The sequence below is a fragment of the Chamaea fasciata genome, unplaced genomic scaffold (genome assembly GCF_029207755.1).
Source record: "Chamaea fasciata isolate MVZ Bird 193981 ecotype frontalis unplaced genomic scaffold, bChaFas1.0.hap1 SCAF_21, whole genome shotgun sequence".
Lineage (NCBI taxonomy): Eukaryota > Metazoa > Chordata > Aves > Passeriformes > Sylviidae > Chamaea > Chamaea fasciata.
Window position 1 is genome coordinate 3,113,848 of NW_027094106.1, and position 17,147 is coordinate 3,130,994.

At 48.6% G+C, this 17,147-nt stretch overlaps 1 protein-coding gene across 1 annotated transcript; it reads left to right on the plus strand.

Annotated features, from left to right (window-relative positions):
* The first annotated feature begins 3,794 nt into the window (after positions 1 to 3,794).
* On the plus strand, positions 3,795 to 16,911 carry MKS1 (MKS transition zone complex subunit 1). The gene is made up of 17 exons (XM_066202031.1): positions 3,795 to 3,892; positions 3,965 to 4,169; positions 4,969 to 5,124; positions 5,521 to 5,618; positions 5,812 to 5,940; positions 6,261 to 6,365; positions 7,082 to 7,190; positions 8,000 to 8,056; positions 8,944 to 8,986; positions 9,476 to 9,538; positions 10,575 to 10,645; positions 11,415 to 11,478; positions 12,993 to 13,100; positions 13,624 to 13,757; positions 14,437 to 14,519; positions 14,611 to 14,708; positions 15,179 to 16,911. Exons 1-17 carry the CDS (start codon positions 3,795 to 3,797, stop codon positions 15,283 to 15,285), a joined length of 1,728 nt encoding a protein of 575 aa, XP_066058128.1. The 3' UTR covers positions 15,286 to 16,911.
* Positions 16,912 to 17,147: the final 236 nt, after the last annotated feature.

Here is a 17,147-nt window from a genome sequence, read left to right on the forward strand (position 1 = left end):
CTTGTTCTATGGATACTAAATTAAACATAGGTTTAAACTAAGAAAGCTAAAATTACAAAGACCAAAACAAAATAAATTCCTTAGCTGACTAAGGGACAGCACCTTGCAAAATTTAGGGGACCAAAAAACTCCTGGCTAAATGCAATTGATCTCTCTTTTCAGAGACCGAAAGAAATATACAAGATGTTCTCATGCACCTCACTTCTGTTTTGGTAGTACCTTCTTTGATATGCTGTTTTGTTTGATTTCTGTACAGTGTGTCTTAGACCCTCCACATGTGGCTGTGTTAGTTTTGTAGGTTCCATTGCCTGAAAGTGTATTGGGTTCCAGAATAATTCTTGTGCAGAGTTATCTTATGTCCTGTGTCATATTTGTTTATATTGGGTGCACTGTGTGTCTGTGTGCCAGTTATGCTTGGAACTGCCCTACCCTGGTATGTGGAGTTAGGATTGGGTAGAATAAGAATAAATCTCTATGGGTCATCCATTTTATATGGGTCTTGGGTAGAAAATGGAAAACAACATGAGACACTCTACAAGCATCAAAGCCATCCAAGACCTAGAAGTCACCCCCACACCCGGATGATTTGGAGCAAAAAGGACATTTCAGCAGGATGCTGAAATACCAAGTTCCCCTACTGGAACAGAACAATGTCAGACTTAAGGTAATCACTAATTCGAACCCAGCCACGTTTCTCCAGGCTTCAAAGAAAGCCCAGAGACCTTTATACCATGACTGACTAGGAAGCATTGAACAAGTGTGTTGTGGCAGACTTGATCTCAAGAGTGATCCCATGCAAAACCCAAAAAGAAATGAAAAATCAGAAGAGCAAAACACAGCAAATTATTTACTCAACACACCAGTTACCAGGGGAAGATGTTATACCATGAGGTCATTAAAGTGATTCACATTACTTTGATTTCAATTATGCTCAAAATAATTTATTGTCTCTTTTTCTTCCCTGAGAAGACTTTGGAGCATAAGAGGGGTCAGACAGCGCTCAAAGCCCTGGAACACCAGATGTATTCTCAGCAATTGTGTGCATGAGGGATTATACTTAGTGGTAAAAAAAAAGAAAAAGGAGAAGACATCAAAAGAGCTGAAAAATCAGGGAAATCAACATTCTTGAAGTAGTCATGTCTTTTAGAAATACCCTAAAGTCTAGAATTTATACCATACTATCTTCCTTGAAGTTCTGTCAAATGCAAGCTTAAATGAAGAAAGAAATCCAGAATCAGTATCTTACCTAGGCAGAGACGTTCTTGGAGCTCAGCCACACACTGGAGATCAGCTTTGGAATAAACTGGCTGGACTAGAGGAAGGCCATTTGTCAAGCTGAGCCGACTCCTAAAATCGTCAGCCAGATCTGATAGATCTTGGGAGAAGAAAACTATGTTACACTTTCCATATGAACTTGTAACTCAACACTAAAGAGTAATTAAAATTATTAATTTAAACCATTCACTGCAATCCTTCCCATGAAAATGCTGCCTGCACAGATCAGAATGACAGGACTTCAGTGTTGAAGCCCTAGCACCCTGACCCCCCTCGGGGATCCAGAGAAGCTGTGACTGCTCTCACATCCCTGGAAGTGTCCGAGGTGAGGTTGGATGGGGCTTGGAGCAATCTGGTCTAGTGGAAGTTGTCCCTGCCCATGGCAGGTGGATGAGACAAGATGATCTTGAAGGTCCCTTCGAACCCAAACTGCCCCGAAATCCTCCGCCCAAATACCCCGGGCCGGTCCTGCTTTCGATACCGGCGCCGGAGGCAGCCCTGCCGAGCCCTGCCGAGCCCTGCTGCTGGCTCGGTTTGGATTCGGGGCACCGGGCAGGCGAGTGTGGGGAACCGGGACTGGTCGCTGATGGCCGTTCCCGGGGGACGCCAGCTCCGGGCCGCTTAGGTAGGCGCGGCGATTTCCAGCATGGAATTCCCAGAACAGTCCGATGGCGTGCGAACTCTGAAGAACCAACTTCCCGCCCCGTCCGTTCCTGCCGCGCGCACAGCTGCTGCTGAACTTGTATTTCAAATAGTTTATTCAGTGCTAAAATAACTTCCCACTTCCTCGAGAAGCCGAGCCTTCGCCGGGCTCGATCACGGACTCGGCGGGACGTGCAGTGGCTGCGGGGGAAGAACGGGGCTGGGGAGAGCGGGACTTGGGGGGCAGCAGAGCCGTGGGGCTCCGCAGTCCACGGCCACCAAACCTCCATGCGAGTGGAGTGCCCCACATCCCTCCGTGTGACAGGGTCCCTTCAACAGGTTTTGACGGTCAGAATTTGAAGAGCCAAACTACTGATGTCACATTCGTCATGACAGTAAGAATCGGGCTGTCAGCATGCGCTGTCTCTTGCAACAGCTGGGGGGATTTCAAGCCTTTAAGAGTCCCTGTTAGAATGAGGAAATCTTGGGGGTTCGCTGCAGGTTCTGATGGTGACATCAAATTTATTGTGTGGCCGCACATGACGTCTAGTGTTGGCTCTGGATGCATGGCATAAGTTGTGGGCATTGTGGTTTTTTGAAGCATCAGGGTGGATGAGAAGCACAGTTTTCCTCAGCCAAATAAACATTCATTAGGTAGGTGGGTTTGAGAGGAAAGATGTGTGTTAATGTCTTTATAACTACTTTAATAGGTGAAGATATGGGTGTTAACGTCTTTAAAATGGGTTTAATGTCTCTACTAACTTCAAGCAGCAGGTTTGTTGCAGAGCCAACACAGTTTGGTTCCTGAGATAGACAAGAGTCTGCACAAGACAAGAAGCCTGAACTTCTGAACTTTGGGGTAAAATGACTGGCTCAAGGGGGAAATATGAGGAAGGTGGTTCAGGAAGGCTGGGCCTTCCTAGGACTTCAGCAACGGGAAAAGGAAGAGGGCAACACGAGGCCAGGAGTTTAGGATGAAAGGGAGGTTGCACACTCCGAAACCCAGAGGGAGAAATCTCTGTGGGTGTGTGCCCCAGTGGCCTCTCTCCCTTTATTCAAATAAAGTTGAAGGACTCCTCTGTCTCCTTTTGGGACATAAACGTCTGGCGTTGGTGGATTTTCCTGACAGGTTCATGTGTATTTTACTGTATAAAAGATGCAACTTTTAACCTCTTGGTGTGCCTGCCTTGTGGAAACCACTCTGCACCCTGTATTCTTTCTTAAAACAGACTGTGTCTGTGTTTAGCAAACTCCTAAAATTGGCAATAGCATGAGGCTACTGGTGGTGTCCCTTGAAGATCAGGGGCAGACTAGGAAGGGGGTAAAAAATACCCCAGGGAAGGGCAGGTTCAGGTGGCTCCTTACACACAGGTGTGCGCCTGGAGCTCCATCCACAGTTGCTGGAGATTCCCTCAGCATTTCTTTGGGACTGTTGATATGGGGGGCTTTGGCCTGGGGCCTCCTGTGGAGGGATGTGGCAGACCCCCCTCACAGAGAGGCTGTGTAGACCCTCACAGGGAGGGATTCGGGAGACCCTTCCCTGGAGGCCCTGGGACTCCCTGAGGGGCTGTGGGTACCCTCACACAGAAGGATATGGAGACCTCCCTATGGAGGTCATGCAGACCCTCACATAGAGGCTGTAGGGAATCCCTCCAGGGGCCGGAGGCGTGTGTGGGACGTTCCCTCACAGCCAGGGATGTGCGGGGCTCTCCCTCACACGGAGCGGTGTGTGGGCCCCCCCTCACAGGCCCTGTGGGGACGCGTGTCCCGCGGAGCTCGGCGGGCTCCGTGCGCGGAGCGGGCCCGGCTGTGCGGGCGGCTCCGGCCGCGCGGGGGCGCTGCCCGGCCGTGCCCGCCGGTTTCCCCGGAGCGCGGCCATGGCGGCCCCGGCGCGGGGCGGGGGTAGCGCCGTGTGCCGCTCCCGGGACCCCGCCGTGTACCGCTCCCGGGACCCCATCCGCAACCTGCGCCTACGGTGAGCGCCTGCCCGGCCGCGGCCCCGCTCCGCCGGCCCGCGCGGCCCTGACGCTCCGCTCCTTCCCCTCAGGGTCCGTATCCAGCGGGTCTCGCCGGCCGGGCCTCTCCTGCCGCGGGCGCCGCCGCCGCCGCCGCTCGCCGAGCGCCCGGGCCGGGCCGAGCGCGCCGGCAGCGCGGAAGCCGTGCCGCTGCGGGTCACCGCAGGCGCCCAGAGGCCCCCGGAGGATGAGGAGGAGGTGGTCGAGGTGGGGTGGCAGGAGAAGCTCTTCAGCCAGGTGAGCACACGGGGGCGGAACGGACGGGACTTCACGGAATGGGTGAGGTCGGAGGGGATCACTGGGGTAATCTAGTCCGACTGCCCTGCTCAGGCAGGGACCCCAGAGCACGCTGCTCAGGTTTGTGTCCAGCTGGCTTTGAAATACCTCTAGTGAGGGAGACTCCACGCCCTCTCTGGGCAGCCTGTTGAGTGCTTGGTCACCGCACAGGAAAGATGTTTTTCCTCGTGTTCAGGTGGGACTTTCTGGGCATCAGTTCCTGCCCATTCCACTTGTCCCATTGCTGGTCCTCACGGAGCAGAGCCTGGTCCGTGCTCTGACCCCTCCTTACTAACAGGCAGGGATGAGGTACCTTCTCAATGTCTCTTGAGGCTGAACAGCCCCAGCTCCCTCAGCTTTTCATCGTAAGAAAGGTGCTCCTTCATGAATTTTGTCACCCAATACTGAACCTGCTCAGGAGCTCCATGTGTCTCCTGTCCTGTCCTGTCCTGTCCTGTCCTGTCCAGAACTGGATAGGCTTGGGAGAGCTTCCTGACACCCCATTTTCTGCACCTCACTGTGGGGTTCCTTGTTTCAGGGCGAGCTACTGGATGCCCAAGGCTTTCCAGATGTGCATCAGTGGATGCTGGCTGCCCCATACCTGAGCAGTGCTGGTGCTGCTCTGCAGCCTGGGTTATTTGCTGGGATTCTCAAAAGGGTCTTGTCTCTGGGATGGCTTTGGAAAAAAGCTGAAAAATACTTGTGGCTTTGCCAAAGCTGGTGAAAGGCACCTGTTGTGCTTTACCTGTGGTGCTGTCAGTTTGAGGTGGACCTGTACCTGAAAGAGTCAGCCTGCCAGACTCCCCTGGACCGGCAGTACCGTGAGGAGATCCAGAAACTAGAGAAGGCTGGAGGTCGGAAGAACTGTCGCATCTTCACCTACACTGACCACGACCGATTCACCAACCTAGAGGAGGTACCAGCTCTTAGTTACTCCGTGTCTGTCAAAACTTCCAGTCCTACTGCAGAGGGAACATTTCTTGGTTCTCAGCCGGGCAGATACCCTGAGTGCAGGAGAACACACTGCTGCAAAGCAGTTTCCTCTGGTGCCCCAGACCTGGGGAGGGATGTCCCTGGTTCAGAGCAATAGTTGGGGCAGCCAGAGGGACTTGGCTCTGTAGGAGCACTGCCCTATAGAGACCTCGCTGGGTGGAGTGAGCTGTGTTTTGCCACCAGAGCAGTGAAGGAACTCTGCAGTCATTTAGCCATTTGTCCTTGCGTGTGGTTGTGTGCATACCTGTTCCCTCCTCCAAGAGGAGAGCTGTGTTTGGGAAAGATGCCCAGTTAAGGTAGTTCCTGTCTGTTCTTCCAGCTTTGCCAGAAGGTTACTGACTTGGATCATGAAGTGCCATCATATCTGGTCGAGAGGATGGCCAATGTGAGGAGGAGAAGACAAGACCGTAGGCCTGTGTGAGTTCAAACTCAGGCTTGGAGCTTGTTCATGCAGGTTTTGTGGTGTTGGTGCCCCAGCTGTGAATCAGCCTGGTCTGTGGGAGCTGGTGGCTTCTCTGTGTCACATGTAATCCAGCAATGTGACTCCTCATCATGGTGGGTTTGGTGCTGCTGAGGTGAACTGTGACTGGTGCTGTTCTGTTGTTGACAGAGAAGCAAGTTCTCTGAAGTCAAAAATCATCACCTGGGAACCTTCAGAAGAATTTATAAAGAACAATCATGTAATTAACACACCTGTTCAGACCATGTACATCATGGGGGACTTGGGACCTTATGGGAAGTAAGTAAAATTCTGAAGTGATTATAATTTACCAAGAGAAAATCCTTCTTCCCTCCTTACTCAGAACTCCTGTTTCTTCCATTAGTTATGGGGGGAGAATTCCAAGAGCTCAGTAACATGGGCTACAATTTCTTTCTGCCTCTTTCTTCAGTTGGGAGGTACCTGAGTGTATATCTTCAAAAGGCTTCTAAACCAATGTAGGAAAGTGTGTACGTGTTCCCTTCTCTACCCCCAAGTTCCTTTATTGGCTCTGCTGTTCCAGAGCACAAGAGTGTCCATGTTCTCTGTTTAGACTGTGTTTTCCTGATGTCCTCCTTCAGGCTTGGCAACAGGGAGTACGAAAATGTGCTTTGCACAATCAAGGTGGATGGCAATGGGGTGATCACAGTGAAGCCTGACTTCACTGGCACCAAAGGACCCTACCGGTGAGTGGAACAGGGCTGAGACTTCTCCTGGGGCCTGAAATGGCTGTTTCCTGGTGACTCTTTGGGCAGGGGATCAGCACTTAAATTGAGAAATATTTCAATTATTTCAGAGCTTTTTAAAAAAATATTGTTGTGCTTACTGTGCTTAAGCTCAGTGTCACTGCATTTGTGCTGTGTGGGCTTTGGTGCAACTCTCTAGGCATGCAGGTTATCATGGAATCATGGAATGGTTTGGGTTGGAAGGGACCTTAAAGCCCACCTTGTTCCACCCCTTGCCATGGGCGGGGACAAATTCCACTAGACCAGGCTGCTGCTAGCCCAATCCAACCTGGCCTTGGGCACTTCCAGGGATGGGACAGCCACAGCTGCTCTGGGCAGCCTGTGCCAGGGCCTCAGCACCCTCACAGGGAAGAATTTTTTCTTAATATCCTTCTAACCCTGCCCTCTTATCAGTCTGAAGCCATTCCCCCTTGTTTACTACATCCCTTGTAAAATTACATTATGCATATGATGGACACAAGCAAGTCTTCCATTCTGAGGGAATGATGTTGGCAGGCACTTTGGGAGCGAGGAGAGACCTGTGAGTGCTCACAGCCTTGTCTCACTGACCAGGCTGGGTAGAGGGGACACTGCTGTGACAGGAGGGCCCCACTGGTACCTGTGCCTATTCTCTGTGTGATGGGGGAGCTTTTCCCATGTGTTTTGGTACTCTGCAGGATCGAGCTGGACAGAGAGAAGCGAGAGGTGTGGGAATACACTATTGAGAATGCATCTGCCCAGGTGCAGCCAGAGGAGGAGGAGCGTGAGCAGCGTGTGTTCAGAGATGTGAGTACTGCCCACAGAGCTTATTCACTAGTTCTGAGTGACAGAGGCAGCTCAGATCATCATGGAGATGTAACTGCTGGTGCTCTGCACACCTGAAGTGACAAAATGTCACTGCCCTGAGCCTCATCATGCTTAGGGATCTGAGAAGTACAGCTAATACTCCCTGCTTCATCCCTTATTCCTCAAAGTGACCTTGTCTGTAGTTGTCCTGCCTCTGGCTGCAGTGCTTTAGGGAGTGAGAACTGATGTAAGAAACCACCCAACTCCACGCCTTCCTAGTGTCACCTGCCAGTGTTTTTCCTTCCCTTTTGAGCAGTGGGCAAACCTTTTCCTTAATCTTCCTCTTTCTGCCTGTATATTTATTAAATGATACCTTGTTACCTGTAACATCCCAGGATATTGGGATCCCATTTCATATCTCAATTTTTCTGAATTGCCTTTTTGTCTCTTGACAGTTTATGAAAGTACTTTTTGGTTTAGATGATTTCACTATGCTGATCTCTGCCTGGCCATTTCCTTGGAGTAGTTTGTACCTGTGTTTTTCAGATATCATTTAAGATCTGATTCTTCAGAGCTTCTTTTCCCTTGAAACTGGCCTTGGAGAACCAAAGCTGAAGTTCTGTGCAGTGTTAGCAGTTATGCATCTTTGTTCTGTTAGATACTTATATTCTCCATATTTGCTATAATAACCCCACATGTGCTAAGCCTGGTATGATTTGATTTAAATTATATACAGTTTAAGTTTGGCAGTACATAACAGCAGATATAATCAAAATGCCAATTTCTGTTGTTGTTGTTTGTGTTCCCAGTTGTACGGGCGGCACAAGGATTACCTCAGTGGGCTTGTGGGCACAGACTTTGAAATGGTGAGTTCCAGAGGCACTGGCAGGGACTGGAGCTCTGTTGTCTCTGGGGTCTGGTGACCTGGTTCACACAGGTGCCACTTGTAGCACAGTCTCCAAAGGCTGTTTTGCTCTGGAGGGAGGTTGGCAGCTTTTATCTTGTGGCTTTGAGCAGAAAATTGGGTCGGAAGGGACAAGTGGCAGTGGATTTGGGGTCTGCAGAGATCCATCCTGCCTGTTCAGGGCCTGCTGAGCACTACAGTCTCTGTGAGGCTGTGTGCAGTGCCTCAAGACCTGTGATTGTAATACTTTGAGAAGGAAGTAGGGTTTATGTCTTCAGGGACAATGATTGCTGTTAATTTCTGTCAAACAGCTCTATGTGCCACTTTGTGCAAATAAACAGCCCCTCTCACACTCAGACTCCTGCAGTTTCCATTCTCACTGAATTATCTGCACTGCAGTCTTTTTTTGCTCAAATACTGTTTGCCAATACAGTGAATAGAAATCAGTGAAATACAATACAAAACAGTGAAAGTTGTGCTTTCCAATACTTTATCAAAGTATCTTGGGCAAAGAAGGAACATGACAGAAGCAGGATTGTGATTTCTGCAAGTGACTTCTCACTGTGTTTTATATCCATCTTGACACCTGTAAGAGATATATTTACAGAACAGTAAATTCCTGCAGGCTGGACATGTGGGGATTTGATCTCTTTAGAGCCTCTTTCCAGAGGGACTATTCACTTCTAGAAGTGATAGGACAAATCATGCTTCCTCCCTGGCCAGAACAGTAAATCATTCATGTCCAAAAACCTATGAAATACCTGTGTGAGATGCTGTTGGGAAGGAATTGTTGATGTTGCTCTAGTGGTTGTTGAGCTCTTTATCTTGTTTATCTGCTAATTTTTCCAGCCTCTTCCTGGTACTCTGAGACTTTTCGTGAATGGAGAAATAGGTGAGTCCTTTTTCTAAACAGCAATAGGGGCAAATATGGACGTGCTGGGATGGCTGAGGGTATGATCCAAGGATTCCTGAATTCCCAGATTCAAGAGACCCTAGAATCCTTTACTTCCTCCTTCTCCTCCCTGTTTCCTGCAGACTAATCTCTTAAGAGGCATTTACACGTTGGAGGTTATGAATGCTGTAGCTGTTCTAAGAAGGCCTAGATCTGAAAAAAGGAGAGCAGATTGCTATAATCTCCATTAACTTCCCAAAGAAACCAATTAAATGTGTGAACTCCCTCATCTGGTTAGAGATACAGGGACAGGGAAGTCTGGAGAAGGAATCTTCTCTGCGGGTCATCTCCTGTTACTTTGAAGACATTTCCCAGCTTCCAGCAGTAACTGATTTACCTTGAGGTTATTGGTGGAGGCTCTCCCAAAAATCCACAGTGAATGATGGAAGAATTTGTGTGGAATCAAACATCTGAAGTTCATTCTCTCAGTTTCAGCTCAAGGCTATGAGTATGACAACCTTTATGTTCATTTCTTCCTGGAGCTGCCTAACCGTGAGTATTCACATTCCCACCCACATCACAGCAGTTTAAGAGATGAAACAGCCTTTGGCTGATCCATCAGAGCAGCTCTGCTGGGAGTCAGCAAAAATGAATGTTGGGGCTGGGATCTAGTCAGAGCTAAAATGGCAGAACTCAGGTCAGGTTGGGATGTAGACGTGGTGATGACCAGTCTATCCAAACTTCATTCCTTATCTTGCAGAGAACAGCCTTCCTGTGCTCCCCACCACAGTGACCTTGTCTGATTTCAGTGCTTGCCATCATTTTTTGTGCTGATATTGGCATATTAAAAATTTTGATGGACAGATAAAGCTCCCAGCACTTACGTGCATATCCTGCTGCATGGTTAGTTCTTAAGCTATGGCTCTGACTCCCTTCTCTGGATATATCTGTCAAGACACCACTTCTGCTACTCAGTACATTTAGATATGGCTCTGCTTTTCTCTTGACATGAGTTGGTGCTTTTCACAGACAGTTCAGGGTGTTCTAAAGAGCAGTGCCTGGAATAGGACAGGGAAAAGTCATATGAGGAATAGCTGAGAGAGCTGGAGGGGCTCAGCCTGGAGAAGAGGAGGCCCAGGGGGGACCTTCTCACCCTCTACAATGCCGTGACAGGAGGATGTAGCCAGGTGGGGGTCAGCTCTGCTCCCAGACAAGTAACAGGACAAGAGGAACAGCCTCAAGTTGCACCAGGCGAGGTTCAGGTTGGACATGGGAAGAATTTCTCTATGGAAAGGGTGGTCAGGCATTGGAAGGAGCTGCCCAGGGCAGTGGTGGAGCTCCCATCCCTGGAGGTGTCCAAGGAATGCCTGGATGTGGCATTCAGTGCTCTGGCCTGGTTGGGGATCTGTCACAGGTTGGATTGATATTGGAGGGCTTTTCCAACCTTAACGATTCTGTGATTCGCTGAATGTCAGGGTGGGTGACATTATTTTTTACCCCAGTCATCAGGGACTGACGTTCTTCTTTGAGCTTCTCCTGGTTTGTGAGTTTGGCCTCACCCCAAGCCTTCATCTTCTGTTCCCCCCAGAGTGGTCCAGCTCCCCATTGCAGCAGCTCTCAGGAGTGACGCAGACCTGTGCCACCAAGACAGTGGGCTGGGTAAGGACACTTTCAGACCTGCAGAGCAGTTTGAACAGACAGTCTCTGGAGTGGAACATGTGTAACAAACTACAGATATATTCAGCAAAGGTCCTGAGTTGAGGGCTCCCTTCAAGACCAGAGCATATTTGGGATTCTCCTTATTCGAATTATACTTGTCAATTTTTTCAAGGGGCCACCGTCTCCAAATAAAACCAAACCAAATAAAACTACTCCCAAGCATTTTCTGGAACTTCACTTTTTTATTCATTCTTGCTGACTGATTGCCTTTGGAGCTTTGATTTTTGTATTCTCCAGTGCTCTGAGTTAACCAAGCATGGTTCCAGCTTGCCTGGGGCAGGAATGTGCAGGCACTCTACACTGACTTTGGCTTTTATAAGCTTTTAAATGTATTTTATATATTTTCATATTACAAAAATAATTATCATACAGCATTTCATTAATACCATTTTTTGAGGTACTGTGCTTGGATTGACCCCTGTAAAGTTTTAAGGCTGTAGTTATGCAATTGACTGAGTTTTCATATGAGGTGTGTCACTCCCCTTTTCCATTATTTTCAACATCCTATTCCATCGACGTGGCACAAGGGAGTGTATGCAAGTCCATCCTGCAGTCACGTGTTTGTTAGTGGGATGTAATTGATCTTTTTGGGCAGCATCACCTGCTTTCTACCATTAGTTCCTTTCTCCCAGTTCTCTATGCCCTCTGCAATGCTGTTGATGAATTCTCTTGTCCAAGAATCTGATCTCTGCCCTGTTCTTTTTTCTAGGATAATGTGGCATACTTCTGCTACCCCTTCACGGTGGAGATGTTTTACACACAAGAAGATGAAGGTGTGTTTCCTTGTTACTCTGAAATCCCTTGGTCCCACTGTAGCCATCATGCTGTCTGTCCTGTTGGAGAGGAAAGAACAGAGGGAAATGTTTCTGGTTCAACAAAAGTTCACCCTGTCACCACACAGCCCCTGGACACATCCTGTGTTTGCCCTGCCCAGGAATCCATTAGCATTTTTATGGATTCATTAATGTTGCCCTGTTTCCAGCCTGTAGGCAGCTTTATCTGGTTAGAAAACTACTTGGATCTTGGTTGTCTCTTAAAACCTGGTGTGCAGGGCTATGTTGCTGTGCCTGGTATGCTGCACAGAGCCCTGGGATGCTGCAGCTGGAGAACCAGGCAGCTTTTTTATACACAACTAAAACTCTGTGCTGACTCTTATATTTGTAGACGTGCTCAGTGACCTGTATAATCCCTAGAGAGTTCATGTCACTTTGAAACTTCAGCTCTATTTTAAGCTGGGCTTCTCTGCTGCCTGTTCCTGCTGCTGCCTCACCAATGCTATTGCTCTGTGGATACAATTGCTAGGGACAGCACTGTGGCATGCCTTGCCACTTGAATCCAATGTACACTTTGGATCTGGGTATTCAACCAACACTAATGATTTTTCAGACTAGAAGGAACACAGTGAGTTTGTTTCACTGTGAAAAAAAGAAATGCTTGTAGAGATGTAGGACAATCCAAGTTAATATTTCCCCAATAGCAGTGGGAAAGGTCAGAGATAAACAGGTTCTGTTGTTTGGCTTCAGATCATTCACAAAAGATTGTCTTGCCTGCTCAAAGATAATTGACAGCCCAGTCTGGACTTGCTCTTAGAGAATTTCCCCTAATTTTTAATATCAATAATTCTGTTTTCAGCTTCAAATCTGAGGGTTCAGCTTTTACAGAGGAAACTAATCAACCACAAATCTTTGGTAATTGTAGAAGTTAGTAGTTGTAGTAATTGTGGAAGAAATACAGAAAGGACAGTGGTGGAAGGGTGCTGGAGTGTATCCAGAGAGGGAGCAGAACTGGGGAAGGATCTCTAGCACAAGGAGTAGCTGAGGGAGCTGGGCAGACTCAGCCTGGAGAAAAGCAGGCTCAGGGAGGACCTTCTCACTCTCTACAATTCCCTGGGAGCCAGCTGGGCGTTGGGCTCTACTCCCAGGGCACAAAGGGCAGGACAAGAGGAAACCTCAAGTTGCTCCAGAGGAGGTTCAGGCTGGACACTGAGGTTCAGGAGGGATTTCTTCACAGAATGGGTGTCAGGCACTAAAAGGGGCTGCCCAGGGAGGTGATGAAGTCTCCTTCTCTGGAGGTGTCCAAGGAACGACCAGAGGTGGCACTCAGTGCTCTGGGCTGGGTGACAAGTTGGGGATTGGTCACAGGTTGGACTTGATGATCTTGGAGGTCTTTTCCAAGCTAGATGATTCTCTGATTCTTTGGCTTCCTATAAGGGGAGTTGGGCTTTTAGCATTCTTTTTCTCAGTGATAGTCTTCTTCCCAAAGCTGTGACCTGCTCCCCATCTTGCAGACAGCCTCCCTCAGTGGCCTGTTCTCTACTTTGAGGTCCTGTCCCTGGATTTCTGGCAGAGGTATCGTGTGGAAGGATATGGGTCCTTGGTGCTGCCAGCAAGTCCAGGTAAAGCATCCTTGGGACATGGTGTTAATTTTCTGGGAGAATGAGTTGAGTAGTCCTCTTGGGAAGTGATTCAGCCAGTCCCAGGGGTTTGGTGTACTGAAGGGAGCAGTCAGGTCTCTGGGCTGCAGCAAAGAAGGATGTGAGGCACATCTTGAATTGCTGTCCTTGATCCTTTGATACTGCCATCACAACATCTGCTGTGATAAAGCTCTGGGGTGATGCTGTGCATCCATCTTTACAGTGGCAGTAACCCTCTGTGTCCCACATGGGATCTGGGTGTGACTCCTGACTGTTATGAGGAGATGCTGCTATTGGGCAGAGGGTACTTTCAGCATTGGCTGTGGGACTAGAATGGGCTGCCTCAATGGGAACACGCTTTTAGAACATTTCTGAGACTGTGCAGTGTTTCCATTTCTAGACAGCTCTGGGTTGGGTCAGTAGGTATGCACCTGCCTTTGCTGTGCTCTGTGACTGAATAAATCACAGGTCACAGCAGCTAAGCTGTCCTCTTGTCCTGGACCAGGTGTCCACATGCTCACCATCCCTACCTGGCGTCCTGTGGAACTGGGAACCGTTGCTGAAATGAGGAGGTTTTTCATTGGGGGATCTCCTGAGCTGGAGGACCTAACCTACATCCGGATACCATCGACCTTCAAGGTGGGCTCAGCTGCAGAGTAGCCTCTTGCCAGGACGTGGTGCATTTTGCTCTTGGTTCAGGTGTCCATGGTCAGCCTGGACCAGATCTGAACAAGGATGAGCTGCTGGTCCTGTCCCTCTCACTAAAGAAATGTCTCCTCTGTGAGTCTTGTGGTCCTGAACAGAGGAATGAGCAAACACTGAGGCAGAGCTGTGTCTTCTGAGGGGTTAGCAGCTTAGAGAAGTAGGGGAGCATGGACCAAAGCCTTGGCTTATCCCTGCGTGTAAAGGGTTTGTCAGGTCAGCATTTGGTACCAGCCGTAGCCTTCTGGGTTTCTGTGAGGAATTTGGGCCGTATTATGCCTGGAACAGCTTCCTGAAGCAAGAAGCTGATGAGTGTGAGGCAGGTAGAAACTTCATGTTCTTCAGAAAGTTGCAGAGGTGACTGCTGGTGTAATGAGCAGGGTGATAGTAGCAGCTTTGTGTAGGAACAAGCCCTGATGCAGTTGTTGAAACCCTGCCCCAGCACTACACTGTCAGCTTGCAAGTGTTCAGATCCTGCCCTCAACACAGCCTGGAACTATGTGCCCTTCTTTCCAATCATGCGGGGAAGGGAAGGCTGTGCCCGCAGGAGTTTGTGCTCTGGTGGAACATGCTTGTTTTCACTGTGGGGTTACTCTAACCTGTGCCATCCCTGCAGGGAAAGCGCTTGAGCCGCTTTGGTTTCCGGACAGAGACCACAGGGAGCGTCACGTTCCGGCTCTATTGCCTGCAGCAGTCCAAGTGAGTGCAACAAAGGGAATATGAGGTCTGTAAACTCCCATCTCCTGTGCTGGTTTTGGCAGCCCTGACCTGCTGGTGTGCTTCTGTGCAGAGCCTTTCTGGAGAACAGCGCCCTGAGGCAGCGCATGCAGAGTGTACTGGACCGACTGGGAGGCTTCAGCCAGCAGAGCTCTGTCTACAATGTTTTGGGTAGGGCCTTCAGTGTCATTCTGTCTTGGTGAGCTTTGCCTCCCTTTTTACAGAGTGGGCAGGATATATCAGCATCATCCATTACTGTGGGAGTAATTTCCCTCCCTGTGAGCTCTCAGAGTCTGTGGCAGAGGTTTAGTGTTCTGCACTGAGCTGGAAACTTCAGGAGGCATCAGCTCTGAGCAGGCAATAGGGATAACCACTGTGTGGGGGCACAGCCTGGACTGAGCTGTCCAGTCTTGCCTGGCACTGGGCAGAGCTGGTGGCACTAAGGCACAGGCTCTGTCTCTGATTCCACTGTGTACAGAAATCAGAGAGCAGCTGGTGGAGCAGCACCAGGTGCTTTGGTGGTGTAACCTATTCAAAGGGATCATACACCAGGAGAGATGATATTCACTGAAAAGACACATCCCTCCCCTTCCCTGAGGCTGTTTTATGCATTGTGGCCTGCTGTCACCTCTGTGTTGCAGAGGCTTTCCAGCGGGCACGGCGCCGGATGCAGGAAGCGCGGGAGAGTCTTCCCCAGGACCTCATCAACACTTCTGCCTCTACTGTGCCCCAGCCACCAGAGCCATGAGCATCACCTCTGCTGCGTGGAGCACTTGGCATCCTCCCTCCAGCACAAGCTCCCACCCCTCAGCAGGAGTCCCAGTGCTGGTGCCTGGAAGCTTCAGGAGCCTTTCCTTTGTTGTTTTCCTTGGATGGGGAAGGGAGCTTGTAACGCCTCCAGACCCAGGATTTGCATTTCCACAAGTATGTTTCAAGTATTTTCACAAGGAGCCCTGTTTTTCAAGGCCCTTTCTTACCAGACTCTAACAATACAGACAATTTTTTACATTTCTTCTGAAATACTGTCATGGAACCTGTGAACTCTGTAACACCTTTTCAGGGATTGAAAAGGAAATGAGAAAAATACACATGACTTGGTAAATTTAGTTTTCTTCTTAGAGAAGAGGGTGATGTTGAAGGTCAAGGCATGGATGCTCTTTCAGATTAATGGAATGAGTAGACAACTTATTGAGAAATGCTGATAATTGTTTTTAGCTGTTGTGTACAGGGCAATCAATAGTAAAATTAATCCATCCATCTCTACCTTAAGACTGATTAATTCCTAGAGAGAGAACTCTCTGACACATGTAATATGTGAAATTAAAACAAAGGAACACAGATGGAGAACTGGACAAAAAGGTTACATTCTGCATTTCCTTGTATGTGCCCATAATATCTGGCTCTGCAGTGGTGAGCAGAAAGTTTCTTTGTTCAGGAATACAATTGAAAACACACCTTCCGCTTAGTTCACCACAGAGCTTTGGCTGGGGAAGGTTTGCAGACAGTGAGAGCAGTTGATAACGTTTGCACAGCAGCTGAACTTTGAACTGTTCAAGCTGTTCATTTGAGGTTGATGTTTGTTGGTGGTTCGTTGTTGCATCTCTGATTGCAGAACACTGTGGTGCTTCCTGAGAAAGCTTGTGTTTATGCAGTTTCTTCTGTTCTTTTCTCAGTTTTTTCCCCTATTTTTATTTCTGTCTCAAGTTCAGAGGAACATAGCTCCCTGCAGACCGACAGTGCTGTGCTGGTTTGTGCACAAGTCACATTTCCATGTGTTTTCTGTTCCAAATAAAGGATAGGAAGAAAAATCTCAAGCTCAGACCATGCAGGTTTGAATGTGTCTGTGAATTTACGGTTCAGAGGCAGGATATGAAATATGAATTTGCCATCCTTCTTTTGCCCTACTTGTTCTTCCTTCACAGAGAACATGAGACTCCTGGTTGCAGCCGTGTGTGTGGTTGTTAGAACATCCCCTTACTCCCTGGTGCTCCACTGTTTTCCTCACTCCCTTCTTGCCATTTTGAGGTTGTCCCAGTCTTCAATGAGAAAAAAAACTCCAAAAAGGAGTCAGCAACTCTCAGAGTTTGTTCTGCCTTGACCTTTGCTGTAATTCCTAGATCTGTCTGGCAGCTTGAATCTGGCAATTTCAATTATAAGGGGACTTTTGTTCACCTTCCTTGCCTGTTGCCCCTAATTTTGATGGAGGAGGCTACCAGGATGTGCTGGAAGTGTGGCCTGTGCAGCAGAACAGTGTCCTTGGCCTGGAGCTGGGTGATGTGCCTGGTGCTGATGTGATGACTTCACATCTGGTGCTGGAGCAGCAGAACTGATCTCTGTGTATAATGACTGACACAGGATAAAAAGCATTCAGTGAGTTTGTAGCACTTGTTATCTCTTTATTTTAATCATTATTCATGTTGTGGCCTTGTGTGTTTATCACACCCATCTGGGTGTTTTGTGGTGCTTATCAGCAAGGGCTGAACTGCACCTCTCTGAAATGCTTCTCAGGATGGAGTTAAAGGTTATGAGAATAATTTTTAATCAATAATGTAATAACACACTTTTTAAATCCAGATGATGTCAGTGGCAGATCCTGTTAGGAATTTTCTG

Bases quoted from the DNA above. Each gene is read 5' to 3' on its own strand.
- MKS1 (XM_066202031.1), top strand. From the start codon at position 3,795: ATGGCGGCCCCGGCGCGGGGCGGGGGTAGCGCCGTGTGCCGCTCCCGG. The intron at 3,893-3,964 runs GTGAGCGCCTGC...CCTTCCCCTCAG, and splicing joins ATCCGCAACCTGCGCCTACG to GGTCCGTATCCAGCGGGTCT. The intron at 14,520-14,610 runs GTGAGTGCAACA...GCTTCTGTGCAG, and splicing joins TATTGCCTGCAGCAGTCCAA to AGCCTTTCTGGAGAACAGCG.